The sequence below is a fragment of the Pseudopipra pipra genome, chromosome 7 (genome assembly GCF_036250125.1).
Source record: "Pseudopipra pipra isolate bDixPip1 chromosome 7, bDixPip1.hap1, whole genome shotgun sequence".
NCBI lineage: Eukaryota > Metazoa > Chordata > Aves > Passeriformes > Pipridae > Pseudopipra > Pseudopipra pipra.
In genome coordinates this window covers 8,378,769-8,396,104 of record NC_087555.1, presented here as the reverse complement: position 1 = coordinate 8,396,104, position 17,336 = coordinate 8,378,769, and the positions used below count along the sequence as shown (strand labels likewise).

The window sequence follows — 17,336 nt, the reverse complement described above, 5'->3', positions numbered from 1 at the left end:
TCTGATAGTTGGAAAAAAAAAAGAGAGAGAGATAAGAAGGGAAAACCCAACCAAATTCTGAAGTGCTTTTTCAGAATTGGAAAGCACTAAAACCTACTCAAGTCCTTTTTTAATGTCACCTTGAAAACAAGGAGATAACCAGGTAAACCCCTGTCTGACTTTCTAAAGGTTGCACAGCACATCCTTCTACAAGTAGAGACCAACAGTCACTAATACCTAATCCTCTACTTTAACCACTGAAAACAGAGTCAGTTGTGCAAGTAGTGCACATCCAGTATTGTGGATAGGTGTGCACAGGACATAGAGACCTTTGACACATGAAAAGCAAGATGCCACTATTAGTTTGATTGGGAGAGATCCACTATGTGATGGAACTGCCCACAGGAAAATCAGCTAAAATTTGAAAAATTAAAAAAAGTGGAAGAAAAGAAGAGTAAGAGAATGAATCTCTAGTCTAGATTTCTTTCATTTGTCTCAGAGAAAGCAGCAAATTTCAGATGCTAAAACTGAGAGTTGTTTGGTGTTCTTTTTAAAAGCACATATATTTTAAAGTGTCATAATATTTATTTTAAAGTTTCTTCATGATCTTGCAACTTACAGAATCAAATCTTGCATTTCCCCAGCCACTGTTTCATGCATCTTAACTACCGCGAATAGTTCAACCTGTTTTAAAATTTGGCTAAAGGTTTTAAATTCTGCATGCTGTAACGTATAAATTGTTTTTGCAAAAATGCCTCTTTGTTTTTCCCCATGATCTAGTAAGATATTATCACAACAGATGTCTCTGGAGCAGAAAGAGCACATGCCGGGTGGTAATAGGAAGGTTTTCTCCAAGGAAATGTCATCAGCATTCACAGAAAATTTTCACCTGTTCAGAATGAAAGTTTAATTTCCCTTGTTTGTTTAAATTTAGCATCATGCTGGTAGTTATTAAGAAGAAGCCAGTCCAAAAAAGATCATTTGGTTTTTGTTGTAACTCACGATATGAAAGACCTCATCAGAACAGAATAGAGGAGAAAGAAATCTTCTAAGAACAACAGAATTAGCAGTTATTTCTATTTGAAACTTCAGATGAAAAGCGAATCCTCAGGTTCTCTTTGTTAGTATTTATCAAAAGACAATTTTCTCCACAAATATTTAAACTTAATAATACAATTTTGTGTAACTACAGAATCCACACTCTTCCTCTTCTGGCTGTTCTTGTTACACTAAGTTAGGATTTCACCATCTCAAGTCTTTTTTGGATAAAATTTCTTAATTTTCAACTTATACTACTCTTCTGACGATAAGAGAGAGTTTTCTATTAGTCATTTGGGAACTAAGGTCATCTTGAGCAAATGCTGCCCTCAAACAATGACAAAACAGAAGTGCAGAACAGCAGGAGATGGTAGTAGACAGATAATAAGGGAATACCAAGTGGCATATTCTGAATAATTACTGCTGAGAATTAAAAAACACGGGGAGAAAAATTTTAGTGTTATTATTTTTAGAGAGTCAAACAAATTGGTTATTGTGACTTTTAGTAGCTATTGTTATTTAATAACTTACTATTGCTTTATTGTTATTTAATAAGTTACCATTGTTTAACATTACAATTTATTTATTATTTATCAATTTATTACTGTTGAGTTGCCATCCATCTGCCAGCTTACTGCAAAAGGGGCTTTTGATACAGCCTGTGTTTTACAAATATAGCTGTTTTAGGGAGCTTGGGACCAACAGAAGGGGATGCCCACTCGGGCTGTGCACACAGCTCAGCTCCATGTCAGCTCTCCAGAGTTCAGAGTGTCTCTCATCAGAAAGGCAAGGCCTGTTCCCAGCCTTTGGTCACAAGTGTTTCCACTGCAGATCCACCATTATTCCAGCTTTGTCTGAGGAGCTGCTGCTCCAGAAGGACAGGTGGCAGCTCTCTGTTGACCTTCTTGGTGTCTACTCAAAGTGAATCAAGTTGAAGAAGCGCCAGACAGGCACAAGTACAGGCACGGCTTATTATTAGAGCTTTATGAGTTAGTGAATAAAGACATTTTTCAAAAGTGAATTTCCCTTTACCTCTTGATTCAGATGGTTTTCTCTTAATGAAACAAAGAAAAAGACAGAGAGGAAGAGTTTTTGAAAGTTTTGCATATGAATACTGTCTAGAAATGCTTAGGAAAGTCCCTAATAACCGGCATTGTTAGCGGGGGATTTTAACACATCCCACTGTCAAAATATTTTTTTTTAAGTGCCTCATCTACATAAATGCATTTCTCCAGCTCCAGGAGAGGATATTTATTTCTTTTTGACTTTGCTAAATAGCTTTTGTTTGACTCCTTTAAACCCTTGCTGTGCTTATATTCTCTCAGGCAGTGGTGAGCTGGGACTACACACTCCTCAAGCATTGTAGCTTCAGATACTGACTTGTGGCATGGTCCTCATTTACAGACCATCTATGGGGAAGGCAGAACACTGTTTTACTAGTAAAAAAAAATAACAGCAACAAGCATAAATTAACAGAATTAACTTAGTAATTAATATGTCCATCAGTAGGCTTCCACAGTCACAGATTTCTCCCCACAGCTTTCATCCCAAGCCTTATTAATAACAGGATTGTTTTTTCATCTAATCAAGGTACAGGTGGATGAGACAGGCTTAGTGATAAAACTGGCTGCAGCTGAAACAAGTCATGACTGTTCTCCTCTCTCCCAGCTCCCAGTCACCCTCTCCTGACTTCACTTGTGCTAGTCTTTAACTATAAACTCATCCTTTGCTGACCAGTTGCAGTCCACTGAGGAGCAGACAACCCATTCAAGCATGGGTTGTTTCCATCCCAGTTAGCAACCTGGATTGACTCCCTAAGGAATCAGATGGGCACTGGGCTGGCACCACACAGCTGGAGCACAGCCACTCTTTGCAGCAGTTAATTTGCTCTGGCTTTTGCTGTTGGACCATACCCTGACCTTACTTCCACATGACACTCCACTCAATCCTTTGCAGGAAGACCACAGCTATTTCCCATGTTTCCCTTCCCAAAGTTACATCCTGATACTACACAGATTGGGAATGTGCTTAATAAAGGCGACTATGAATATATTACAGGACCTGAATTGCTGAAGGAACTGTGCAGCAAGAACATAGTTACTACCCTTATAGCCAAGAAGCTGTCAGGGAGACAGAAGTAATGACAGCTCTTTGGCACTGTTATTTGACATGGAAATCAGGAGTGTATCCTTAATCTTAAGTTCCCCCTCACTGCCCAGGAAGGAGCAGGCAGGGAGGGAGTGTTTAGTGTTTCATCTAAGGCATAGTGTGTCCTAGAGTGGTATTACTCACCACTTCTTATTTCCAGAGAAGCTCCTAAAAAACAGCCAGGTCCATATATCCTGTTCCTCAGGGTAATTGATACAGCTGATAATTGATTGCTGGAGTAAAGCACTGTCCTGAACTGCTTTTAAAGACAAAGGGGGCAAGCACTGGGAATGTTTGGGGTATGCACTGGTTGAACTGTGGGTATGTACTTTATCTGTCCTGAAAAGACTTCAGAAACCCTAGAAACATTAGAAAGTTTAGTTTCCTTGCTAACAATGCCATGGAAGTCAAGGTTTCCTTAGAAGGGAACATTTTCTACCTCAATTATTTAATTTTTAAGAGTCCTATATCTATCACCTTAGTCTATATTAATCCTGAGATTAGTTCAGTTGGTTAGAGTCTGGTGCCAGTAATGCCAAGGTTCTGGGTTCCGTCCTTGGAGGGGCAATTCACTAAAGAGCTGGACTTGAAGATCCTTGTGGGTCCCTTCCAACTCAGAATATTCTGTGATACCTGGAACCATCGTATAATCAACACACAGTGTTTAATACCAAGCAGCTCAAACCAAGTCTCCATGATCAAAATTGCCATTTTTAATATAGTATTTCTTTACCTTGTAACTGAAGTCAAAACAAATTATGAAAAAGTATTTCAGATTACATAGATTTCATGCAAAAACACACAGGAAATGTTTAGTAAAAAGCATTAGAAATAAATGTTCACTGTCATGGTAGCCGATGGCATACAGAAGCAGTGTGTTCACATTTCTATCAGATGCTTTCACACCCTCATTTCTAATACTGGCATGAGCTATCAAAGGAAGATACAGCATGAATTTAAGTATGTATAAACTTATTGTGTCACATTCAGAGAAAGCTAGAATAAAAGAAGATCTCAGTGGCAGAAGAGTGTCATGAGAATAAAGACTAATCATAAAGAGGGGAAAACAGAAGTTGTAGAATTCAGTTCTAGAAACTGCACAGGAAAATTAACTGGATTAATTCTAATGAATGGCCAAAAACTGTATGAGCACTGATTGAAGAGAATCTGAATTAATGATACTGGATGAAAGCCATGAAGGATACTGAGACAGTGATCACACAGTGGTATCTGTGATGACAGATAGTGGTGAATACATCACAATGAAAGAAGCTGTTTGAGAGTCCTCAATCATTCCAATTTGATAAACAGCATAAACCAATATTAGTTCAAATTCTGCCCAGTCCTCCTTTACATCTTGGTGGTGTAAAAATATAGACATTTTTTGGTTCTTTGGCTTGGGACAAGATTTGCTTATTCCTTCATCTTAGGCACGTTATTTTTTGAAAGAGAAAAATTGTTTAAGACATTACAATTTAAGCCTTCTACTTTATGCTGAGGAAGCCTTTCTGCTTGCATCATTACCATATTGATATGCTTACGAACTTTTGTTGGGAGAAGTGCTACATGCTAACAGCAACATCCTACAGAAAATCGAAGATGTGATAAAATCATGCACAGAATAGGCTGACAGGAAAGCCCTTTCAAAACAGCTGTGGTAGCAGTGGAGCAATTTGATCTCCAAATGATATACATCTCAGAATTGTATCTTTATAATCTTTGTAGAACATCGCTAAGAATATTTTATTGAGTTGGCACTGACTGATGCTGCACTGCAAGGCTGAACCAGCACTATCAAAGGCCAAAACCAGTAGAGTTGTCTTTTCCACCTGCACCAGGCTTTAGCTCACAGACACTGAGCACATTGCTTGTGATTTCCAGAGGGACAATCTGAATTCTGAATTTTTTAAAGTTGTATTTACTTGTCCTTGCAGGGCAAATATCATGGTAATCCCATGCATATAGCAGTGATCATCTCAAACTGCTTAAGAGAAGAAAGAAGAATATTGGCTGCAGCTAGCATGCCTGTACAGGTAATGAATTACATTTCATTAATCCGCTCCATGTTAATCTGCTCACATGCTTTTAAAACCAGATCCTGCCCTCTCATTCCACTGGAGTGATTTGTGTGCACTAGGGGTTGCCAAATGTTGCCCTTTAAACTCATGTTTGAACTTCATTAGTGGCTCTACTGCTGCAAACATTGCTGTAAGGGACTTCTGTGTCACAGCTAATCTTCAAAGACTTTAATCTGTGGGAAAGGTTTTAAAGAGATTATTCTTTGCAAAACAGATGTGTATATTTTAAATTATGCAATGCATTTATTCATATTAATTATGGAATGCAAAAGACATTCCATCCAATATGTTGCAAAGGCATTGATGATTTTTATGTTGTTTGAAGAAAAAAACAACAACTTCAAAACTTATTTTGGGGAAATTGTTACATATTTAAAACCCAAAGAGAATTTTCAAGTGAAATGAGTTCTTTAATTACCAGTGGATGTAATACATATTCCTATAGGAGCTTGTGACATGGGTCTTTTTCAGAAATCTAATAATCTGTATTTCAGTTTCTTTAATTTACTAGACCCATACCCCTTCACCTTTTGAATTTCAAAGTTAAAGCCTCATGTCTTTCAAATCTGTGGAACTAAACGGATCTGTGTGTTTACACCAGTCTCCTGCTGGTTGAACACCAGCTTCTGAAATCCCTCTCTATGCTAGGACTTGCAATACAGTTACTGTCACTCATTATTGTTACTCATCCACCAGTTATCTGTTCAATGTGTTACAGGGGCCGCTGGAAAAGTCTCTACAGAACTCTGTGGTTTCAGAACGTCAAAGAAATGTAGAACACAAAGTGTCAGCCATCAAGAACAGCGCTCAGGTAGCTTTTTTTGTCTGTTTGCTGTCTCTGCAGACATGATTTTCATACAGACATACCTGAATTATCTTTAAGGTGGGTAGCACAAAGACTTCTGCCAACAAGATGCACTAACCATCTTCCATTATTCCAAGGACATCTGCCCAGACTAACCTCCCAGGACACACCTCAGGTGTGAACAGCTCCTCTGGGTTCAGTGTGAGAGCTACGCATTTTTAAGCCATCACACTCATCCCTGTGCGAGTTGCAGGCAGACCACCGAGTGCAGTAAGAACATACCTACTGTCTCTAAAAAGACATGAGGTTCATTAGATGTGTTTCTGCAACTTCCCTGCCTTTAGCTGGGTCAGCAGTAGCTAACCTTCATGACCTCTGAGTCACGTACCGAGACCTTTATAAAGCCGAAGGCTACGTGACATAATTACGTGGTTTGGAGCCATGAGGGGAGAAGAACATTGGGAGCTGATGGTAACCATCCTCCAGGAGTTTCTCATACCATTGCAGGGCAGAGCTGGGCTGAGTCAAACCTGCAGCTATGTCCCACAGAGGCCTTGAAAGCTCAGCCAGAAAATACCTGTCTGCCCAGTTCAAGGCAGGCTAAGGACTTAGATTACCTATGGCTTTTTTGCTACCCCAGCCCCACTTTCAGCTTTGCAGCAGTCCCAGTGTAGAAATTACATTCAAAATGCCTGTCCATGTGTCATTCAGGAGCAACACTTCTGGTATACTGGAAAGAGGTCCTAGCATCATTCTCTCATCAGTGTCTCCTTTCATGGAGAAGTGTTAAGAGTGATCAAACCTTAAAAGGATAAAGCTAATTTTAGAAGAATGTAATACTAGATCTCTATCTAAGTATGAACTTGTAAGATAAGAATTGCAGACCGAAAGCAGACAAAGCAGCAGCCTATTATGCTGCTCCTTCTGCCCATGTGGGGAAGCGCAGCCACCCCTGAAAGACCAGTGAAAATGAGAACATATTCTAGATACCAGGGGTCTTTTAGTAGGTAATTAGGTTGAACACAGAAATTAGCCAGCTCCTTTTATACGTGATTTCATACCTTACACATATAATTTAAAACTTTAGTCTCCAAAATAAAGAGTAAATCAAAATGGCTAATTTTTGTGTGTCCTAATTTAGCAAACAAGTTTTTGTATTTTCACAGGCACTTAACATGCACATCTCAGGGAACTAAAAAGGATTGCTTATGAGTTGTTGGCAAAATCAAGGCTTCCTATAAGCAGCACAGAAATAGACCTTCAAAGTAAAACAGATGATTTCCACATTTTTTATTTTCCTTCTTTTTATGTCCTCTTTTGAATTATCATTGATCCATTACTAGAAAACACCTTTTAAAAAGAACTCTTAAAAAATACCAAAGCAGCAAAAATGTTTCATTTCTTCACCCAAATTCTTAAGTAATTCTGTAAATAAATTCTGTGAGCTCTGCTCCTGCCTCTGACTCCACCTTTTTTGGCTTTGCACACCTCATTGCAATTTCCACTTAAGTCAACACAAAATTATCCATTTGCCCTGCTTTAAAATTTCAAGAAGAGAGTAACCTTATTGGTATAATAATTTCAGTTAATCTCAGGCTAAACATAATCATTCCTACTTTCCAGTATGTCTTTGAACTAGCGAACAAGAAGGAGTAAAGCTGTATCAACTACTGTTGACTGCAGGAGAGAGGATAATACTTGACTTTCTAAACAAATAAAATTAATCTAGTTATAAATGTGCATCTATAATTCAATCATCTTTTTTTAAAGTTTACTAGATAGTAAACCAGAGTTTCCAGAACTGTTCAGGGATTCTCAAATGGTAGGAAAGTAAAACTACTACATTACACATTTGTTCTTTTCCCCGGAAAAGATGACTGACCAAGATGTGAAATACTTGGAAGACTTGCAAGAGGAATTTGACTTCAGGTACAAAACAATACAAAGCTTAGGTAAGAGTCTTTACAATCATCTTTAGATCCTCTGGGAAATGGCTGATTCTGTGGCTAGACTCCAACATCAGGGGATTTTGTGTGTTACCCAAATAGTATATCTAAACACAAAAAATGGATCTTCAGTTTGCATAAAGTTATAGTCCTGGAATTATTATGACTTTTGGGGTTAAGAGGGTAAAGAGGAACTTGTCAAGCAAGTATCTATTTCTATAGATAAACTGCATAAGGGCATGAAAAGTAATAAATTTCTCAATTTAAAGAATCTATTTTTCAACTTCCTCACTTATGACATGGCCCTTCCTTGGCAAGATGTGGAAGAGCCTCTTATTTCCCAAAGCAGAGTTGTGCAAAACTGATCTTTTCAGCCTCTAACTTGGCTTTCTGTTCTCTTTTGACCACAGTGGTGATAAGCAGCTGGTAAGCACTCTGACTGCATGTTTGAGCAGCCTGTGATGGTTGAGATGTGCACATGGCAACAATCCTTGCATGATCTCTTTCAGAAAAGAAACTGGGGTCTGCTTGTGTCTGCTCAGATATTTTAACATGCAAATATGTTGGGCTTGAAACCCAGTTCTTAAACACATCAATCCTATATGTTTAAGGCTGTATATGGCCCAGCAACCAGAAGAGATCAAGTTGCCATGGTTTAATGAGTTGTTAGTCATAATTATTGGCCACACAGATGACTGAAGCCTGCCCCACTTGCAAAATTGAACCTGCTTATAAAAAATGACTTTCAGATCTTCAAATTTCACTGTGTCACAAGTGCTCTACACCAGCACAGCCAGCTTACAACGTGTGTGAGCAATCGCTGTGGCTGAGCTGACCATCAGTTACTTGTCTGCCTCTACCAAAAAAGAGGGAAGACATCAATCCAGAGCTTAGCAGAGACACAGTTGGCACCAATTTCTTTTTTGAACATAGCTTGAAAGATGCAAGAAGAGCAAAATGTGGGGAAAGGTGAGGTTGGGGAAGAGCTGCATATGAAAGAGCATGGGGTAAGCTTGGGGATGCTTAAAACTAGACCATAATCCAGAGAAGGACACAAGCTAGAGAGAGGGGGAAATCCCCAGTGACCAGTAGTCCTGGCTGCTGAAATCCCCATGGTGATGAACACTTTATCTCTCTTTCAAATGCCTAACCTCCATTCTCTCTGCCAGACATACTAATTCACACTGAGTCCAAAGAGCTTTAGCCTCACTGCTGACACCACGAGCATATTTGTGTGTACAGATCAATCACTGATCCAAGCCAGATGTACATAATAACCATGAGTATGCACATGAATGAGAAATGTAGAGATGTCTAGGTCTCATCTGTGTTTTTTCTGCCTTTTCCTGTTCCTCATACACATGTAAAGACTGAAGCCATAAAACCTTGAGTTAAACTTGTTCTAAAGTTAGTCCTTTCAAATGAGATATGCAGTTACATAATCTACTGATGCAGTTTATTTTTTCACTAGTTCATGCTGCAGTCTGGTCATGGTTTTTTCTTCTCCTCCCCTTATAAACATGCACATGCACCCATGCACATATTTACACTGTTTTTTTTTCATCCCCTGCAGAGCAGAATGACAAAAACAGCACCCACATTAAACAGGAAATGTTGGTGTTGCAGGCAATGCTCAATACTTTAGACTACAAGAGAAAGGTTAGTGACAATGTTTTGTCATTTGTGGTTCATCTGCTTTCTCCCCTTATTCCCACACCAAATACTCAAATGTGTATGTGTGCCTTTTTAAAGTCTCATCTCAGAAGAACAGGTAAATTACACAGGAGTTAAAAATCCACAAAACGTTTGGGTGACTATGGGTGATTTTGACTAACAGTTAAGGAATCAGCAATTAAACAACAGCTCAACAACAAGGATATGATTCTGAACACTTCATAAGTGAGGCAATTTGTTTGAGTCCATGGGGTTTTTTTTATGGTTAAAGCAAGCAAACAAAAAGCCAATGCACTGTATATGATGCAAAACAAAAGGAGAACTTTTTGAACTTGCCAGTGCTTGCAAGTGTCAACATCTTGGAGGTGTTATGCCCACAAAGAACGCAACAATATTCCCTCTCACCCCCCCAAAATAGAAGTTTTACTGAAGAAGAGTTCATAGAGATTCAGGATTAATTCCAAGTACAATGGGTGATGAATCCTGTCACTGAAGCAGTAGGAACAAAGTATGGTTACTTTCAAAAATAATTGAAAAAAATGTAATCAGCACTTTATGATAATTGCTGAAATTTGTGGCAGTTGCTGCCTGTGGTCAGTTTGTGACACCTTTCCTACCTTGCAGGAAGTACTCAGTAAAATAGGGCGTGTGATTCATGAAATCGATATGCTTATGAGCAACATGCTGACTGAAGAGCTGCTAGACTGGAAGAGACGGCAGCAGATTGCCTGCATTGGGGGTCCTCTCCACGGTGGGCTCGATCAGCTCCAGAACTGGTAAACCTGCCTTGAACTTGTCTTTCCACTGAAAACCACAGGAAGTCTGCTGCACTCGAAATGATCAGTCCCTCAGATCAGCTGCAACAGCAGCAAATTTATCAGCAGCTAAGCAAGGAAATAACTAAACTACAATTTGATCTGGTGGACAACATTTGCTATTCAGAATTAATAACATTGCAGTGAACTGCTGAGCCTGACTTGTGCAAGCCACTCATTTTTGGGGTTGGGAATTGTTCCAGATATATGATACATACTCTCCTGGGAGTTTTGCTTGAGTAAGAATGGTGCTGACCGAGTTTGTCATTGAGGACAGTGGAAGTTTTGTCTAGGCAGGAGCTGGGTAGAGACTTTATGCTTTGACTCACTAGGTACATCACCCCTCCAGACTTCAAACTGTGCAGGAATTGAATGGCAGAAGTCTTTGAGGTGGCAACACTAAAGCAATTGCAAATAAAAAGAAAATAGCCAGAGAATGTCACCATCCTGGTCATTTCTCTCCCATCAGACTTCTCTTATGAATAGGTGAAGCAAAAATTAAGAAGTAAAAAGAAAGGAAAACCTTTTTAAGGTTTGAAGAAAAAAGATTTTTTCCCTTTGTGTGTGTGTATGTGTGTTTCAGTCGGGTTTGGGTTTTTAAATTAAGTATTTTTTACACACATTAAGTATTTTATACACACATACCCTACTGAAACGTTAGCAAGGGTGTTTGGATTTATTTTTCCTTACTGTTTTTACACTTCTTCAGTCTTGGTAACTTACTCATTTTATATAAATATTATCCTTTCAAAGAATACATTTTGCAAAACTACTGAGCTGTAGGAAATAATTAATACTGGCACAAATGCCCTGCATATAAAACATCAGGACCTCGTATATATTTCTCCCAAATTGTCACAGACAGTGTTCTGTTGTTGCAAAAATATTTATATTTGAAAATAAAGTAGGTAATATGACAGATGTATTGATATACTCCTGAAACAAAAGATGAATGGATGTGAGTTTGGGTAAAGCTAGAAAGCACTAATCAATACTGATTCTGACTTCCCCAAGCAAGAACTTCACTAGTTCTTATGTTCTAAGAGATGGTTTGCATGAAAGATTGCAAATTAATTCTTTGTCTTGCTGTAGTTTTACGCTGTTGGCAGAGAGTCTCTTTCAAGTTAGAAGGCAACTAGAAAAACTGGATGAACTGTTGACCAGACTGACTTACGATGGGGACCCTATTCCTGTGCAAAGACCTCAGCTGTTGGAAAAAGTCAACTTTCTGCTCTACAATCTTTTCCGGAAGTGCGTAAGCCATTGTCAGCGTAGAGAACGTTACCTCAGCTGGAACAGTGAGACCATACTGCTAAGAGTTAAAACAAAATAAGTTCCTCAGACACTCAAACTTTATGACCAAGTTCCTAATATAAGAAGTACATATAGCTGTCGTCAAAACTCCTAGAAACTGAAGGTGCCAGGCAGCTTCTTGTGGGTAGCAGTTAAGGGTTTGTGACCAAGTTCTGGCTCTAAGTGAACGGCAGAAACCCATTTATTTTAGTTATGTACATTCTGCTGAGAAAAGTTGTGAGGTTTCGTGTTTGTTGTTCTGCTTTTTTTTTTTTAAAGCAAGTGTTCCTTGTCTTTCCTCTTCCCCACCAAGATACTCCCCCTACTCCCCTCCCAATTCATCCTTCTATTAATAGAGAAAATATTATCATAATTTCTCTTGCCTTTTGTACTGGCTATACCAGAGACATACCACAAGTGACCATCTGAAAGTAAAACATACTCACTTGTTTTTTATATACACATAAAAGAAGATTAAATTATTAATTTCATTGAAGCCATGCTCAATGTATTTTCACACCCTGTTTTATGGTTCTGATAAAAGTTTGGAACACCAAGACTTTTATCAGCCTTGTATTTTAGGACTATAGAATTTGGTTTGATTTTCAATGTGTCCCAAATATCTGTTTTCTTATGAGAACAATTCAACTGTAAGCTGGATCATTTTGAGAACCCAGAGTTGGAATACATAGCTTCCACTTCAGTATCTGTAGAGAAATAAGTCTTTAAGAGATTCCAGCCCCATTTCCCCACCTGCTAAAACAGCACTTTGTTTGTACATATTCCTAAAAATCTATTTGTTTTGCTTTTTTTCCACACAGTTCATTTGTGGTTGAAAGGCAGCCCTGCATGCCAACACATCCCCAGAGGCCAATGGTTCTTAAAACATTAATACAGTTCACTGTTAAATTAAGGTAAGTGAAGAAAATCTGATATAAACTCATTTGTGTACGGCATTTTATCCTAGGAGAATCTAGAAAGCAAAGCAGCCCAACTTGTGTTAGAGATCCTTTTAACTCTAGGGAGGTTTTCTGGAACAGGGAACATCGTCACGCAGAACAACTGACAATAAAGAATAAAACAGGGTGGGGAAGAGAGGCAGATTGTGGCCAAAAGTCAGCACCTTTGGGGTTCTGTATGTATTGAATTCTTGTTTAAGTGACTTTACAAACTGAGTAAATAATGATCGATATCATACAAGCTGACATCAGAATACTCAGAGCCACTTCTGTACAGAGAGAAATCTACTCCATTTTGGGGGGCTCTGATCAATCAATGACAAGTTATTTCTCTCCCACTAGCTCCTTGCCTGACTTTGTGAAAAAGCAAAGATTCGAGAGGGACTCTCATCTCATTTCCACCTCACAGCAAAAACCATGTGTGGAGACTGGGGGGGGAGGGTGTGAAAAAGGGTACATGGAGGAAAGTACATCTGTGGTGCAGTCAGAGATCATATAAATCCACCTCCTAATTAATTATTGCTTCTTTGGTATCTCTCCAGCCATTCCCTCAAATACATACTAAACTTCCCACATACCTGCAGGGAAAGTAGAACACTTGCCACTGGAACAGCCCAGCTCCTCTTTCTGAGTACTCAGCCCTGTAAACTGTGTTCTAATCCTAGATGTCTTATCTGTTTTCAGGTTATAATAATTTCTGATACTCTAGTCTGGAGCTACCAGTCTCTAATGTTTTCTGGTGAGAAATTCATTCTGTTAATATTCAATTTTGCATTTTCTGTTTTGAAGGTTGCTAATTAAATTGCCAGAGCTGAACTACCAGATCAGAGTGAAAGCAACTATCGACAAGTAAGAAACTTTTAAGATATTCTCTCTCCCTAGAGAGACAACACAGTTTTTTTTTTCAATGGCTACCTTAACTGATTTAAATGTTGCTCTAAAAAGGAAAAGAAAAAAAAAAAGAAAAAAAACCAAAACAAAGCAAAAAACCCCAAACAGTTAAAAGATCAGAGTAACACTTTTTCTTTTTTTTAACATGGAAGATTTCTTTTTTTAAAAAAAAGCTGCTAAGTCTAATCAATATTTTCAAATTAAGAGGCAGGGAGTCCATTTAAGATTTGTCTCAAGATTTAGATAAAGTTCATCAGTCTGATACAGCAGCATCACACAACAACTTAAAATCAAACTGTATTGCATTTATGGGATAGTTAGCTTTGAAATACTACTTATCTCCAAGCCTTCACCACCCACCATCCCCGGCCACAGGTACCAGCTACTCCCTTCTTCTGCCTGTTGTGCTTCTGCAAGCCCCTAAAAAACACCTTGACTGCATGGACGTGGATGTTGGCCCACAAGAAAGAAGGAAAACACTCCCAGTGAGGAATGAGCAAGAGAGAAACTAGGACTGTTTCTCTTATAAGCCATGTACTGTCCAACAATAAATACCAACATAAAATATACGGATTCAGAAGTCCAACTGGATAGTATGAATATCAGTTCTTCAGTTTAAAAATTGAAGTTGTATTGATAATACAAACTAACCATGACAAGGCAGAAATCTACCATCTCAAGATATGTTTCTCAGCATAAGTTATGGCTTACACATTTACTGATTCACAATCTCTTTCCTCCCCCCTTGCCCCTCTTCTATTTTAGGAATGTTTCAACTGTAAGGTAAGACGATAAAATATCATATTTCTTAAATTTTTCCCATATGGCAGTATTTGAATACATAAGTGTAATGTCCTCCACAGCAATCGTAGATTTGTTCTGTGTGGAACACATGTAAAAGCAATGAACATGGATGAATCTGCAAATGGAAGCTTGTCTGTAGAATTTCGACATTTGGTAAGTTTGACTGCTCTTTTCCTGTTGTATACTTCTGGTAAAGAAATAAAAGATTCTTTGGAAACTATGGAGGGAGAACTGTGTTACTGTCAAGCCTACACTAATTTTCTTTCTGTTTATACAGAAAGTTTACTCCTAGAATCTCTTTATACCATTCCATACTTCATCCATTCAATAAAATAAGATGGTATATTTTCACAGAAATGACAAAGCAAATCCTAGTTAACACCAGAGAAGGGAAAGACTAATCATGCTGAATTACACACCTTCTCAGAAACTGAGTTTGGTTAAAAAAAAAAAAAAAAACAGAAAAAAAAAAAAAAAGAAAAAAAAAAAAAAAAACCAAAACGAGACACCAAAACCAAACCACCAACAACAAAAACTAAACCCAAGCCAAAAAACCCAACACATAAAACAAACAAGAAACCCAAACCACACCACCATTGTCTAGGGGAAATGGAATTCAATGCTTTAGATCTAGTGGAAATTAATGCCAGTTACAACTGTCTTTTGAGAGACTACAGTACTGCTTCTGTAATTTCCCTAACAGCCCAGGGAGTCCTGCTTTCTGACTAGACTCCCTCACCTATGATGTTTCTGGGGCTTAACCACAGTGCCTCAGACTAGTTTTGCAAAAAGAGATTGAGATGGATGGTCTTTAGTGCTTTTTTGTATTATACACTTCGCAAGCACCTTAATTAATGCTTTGTTACATTAACTTAGTTTCCGTAAAAAATCTTGAAAAATATCCTAAGATTCCTCACTGAATAGAATTTTTGAGGTGTAGTATCAGAGCCTTCATCAAAGTATATGTCAGAGCCTACATTACCTTATTATACTAAGAGCATTCTGGTTACAAATTATTTTCTTTATATGTACTTCTGTCTATAATTTCTCTGACACATAAATATTATTTTGTTTTATACAGCAACCCAAAGAAATGAAAACAAGTGCTGGAAGCAAAGGAAATGAGGTTTGTGCATTTATTTTACATGTTGGTTTTGACTACTCTCACAAGTATTTCAGATATGATTTTATTTAAATCAAAGAGTTGTTAGATTTTGAAATATATTCTATTCTTACAGTAAGTACAGGACCCAATTATCATATGCTATTATAAGCATAATGAGAACGGTTCAGAACAACTCATAGAAATTTTAATTATATGCCTTAAATCTGTATATTTTAAAAGTTACAATAGAAGGTAATAAGTAATAATCCAAATATATGCATTCCTCTCTAAGGTCACCTTTTTGGTCATTTACATTTTGAAAAAAAATCCCAAACTTTTAAAGCTTTTTGTTGAAATAATTTTTCCTATAGGGAATGGTTCTTTAAATAGACGATCCGTTGGCCAAGTTCACAGCTAAAGTAAAGGTGTAATTATTTTTGCATCAAAGGAGTTTGCTTGCCTCAGCCAGGACCAAAAGCATGCTCAGTTTACCAGCACTCGTCCCAATCCGGTTGTAGGTTCCCCTCTCGTGGTGACACCGTATATAGCACGTCAGCCCTAACGAAAGGTATCACAAGGGCTTGTTCACTAGCAGAGGAGCTTAAAATCCCTACATCCTTGCCTTGTGGAGAACAGAAGCCACAAATATTAACCTCAGCACTAAGCCTAGCCCAGGACACCGTGCCCCTGCATCCACCTGTAGCACAGAGCCCTCCTTCCATGCCTGTGCTACTCTCCAGCATCCCTCACGTGCAGACCACCACCCTCTGCTTCTTCCCCTGCCCAGCTTCTCACCCCTTCCCCTTCCTCACCACCTTCACAGCTCTGTCCTACGTCCTTCTTTTACAAACGTGATTCCCCTGAGTGCCCCAGGTGTGACAGACAAAGGCAGAATCTCAGGCAAGAAAGTTACTGCCTTCATCCATTCGCCTTCTGCGTTTTTGGCAGGGGAGAAGGAAGGATGTCTTCATCCGGCCACTGGAGGCAGTAGGCAGGGTGAGGAAAGGCAGGAATACACACAAACTCTAGGGTGGCCATGGACCATCACTACATTTGGCACGGCTATTTAACAGCAAATATCTGCAGATATATCTGTGACTGAAGCAAGAGTCAGAAGCTTGCAGCCAATGAGTCAGTCTCTGCCAATGCTACCAGAACAATTACCATCTCCCAAAGCATCAGATGCTTCTATGAATGCTGGCTATAAAGCTAAATAACCCCTTCACTGGTTTAATGCATTTCCACATCAGCATAACTGTGGGTCAAGTTGTATTGGCAGGTTAAAAAAAAATAAAATAAATAAAAAAATCACTCATATCACAGTCTAAATAGCTGTAGTTATACAAGCAGAATAGTTACTTAAATCAGTCTTTAAGTACAAAGCAAAGGTGTGGCCAGCATGCAGAATTTCACCAAAACCTAAAGCAGAAGATACTTGTGCCCATTTTACTCAGTGTTTCTGAACGGAGAACTCACAACCGGATTAGCAAGACTGAAACTCAAGGTTTGCCTCCCAGTTACTTTGCAACTTACAAAGTCATTTGCATCAAGAGAAGCAAAGGCAAAAATGTAGGTTAAAAAATGTTGGTGCTCTAATTTTGGTAGCATTTTCCTCTCACTTCGACACACTGTGCCTTTAAAACTATATGAAGCATAGGGCTGTGGAGAATTAGGACAGCTGAGCTGTGACCTGGTTCACTGTTGATTTCCCCAAACAGAGCTTCTCCTTGGTCAAGTCAGTCTGTGGAGTGATTATTACATGAACATGGTTGGCCTGTACATGAACAAGGGTTGGGTTTTG

At 38.6% G+C, this 17,336-nt stretch overlaps 1 protein-coding gene across 1 annotated transcript in view; it reads left to right on the top strand.

Annotated features, from left to right (window-relative positions):
- STAT4 (signal transducer and activator of transcription 4) overlaps window positions 1-17,336 on the top strand; it is a 73,460-nt gene that overhangs the window by 13,079 nt on the left and 43,045 nt on the right. The window contains exons 4-14 of the mRNA XM_064661860.1: window positions 5,100-5,198; window positions 5,962-6,054; window positions 7,922-8,000; window positions 9,568-9,780; window positions 10,207-10,444; window positions 11,576-11,734; window positions 12,598-12,690; window positions 13,525-13,584; window positions 14,392-14,409; window positions 14,490-14,583; window positions 15,512-15,556. Coding sequence (XP_064517930.1) covers window positions 5,100-5,198; window positions 5,962-6,054; window positions 7,922-8,000; window positions 9,568-9,780; window positions 10,207-10,444; window positions 11,576-11,734; window positions 12,598-12,690; window positions 13,525-13,584; window positions 14,392-14,409; window positions 14,490-14,583; window positions 15,512-15,556 — 1,191 coding nt within the window. The remainder of the gene's footprint in view (window positions 1-5,099; window positions 5,199-5,961; window positions 6,055-7,921; window positions 8,001-9,567; window positions 9,781-10,206; window positions 10,445-11,575; window positions 11,735-12,597; window positions 12,691-13,524; window positions 13,585-14,391; window positions 14,410-14,489; window positions 14,584-15,511; window positions 15,557-17,336) is intronic.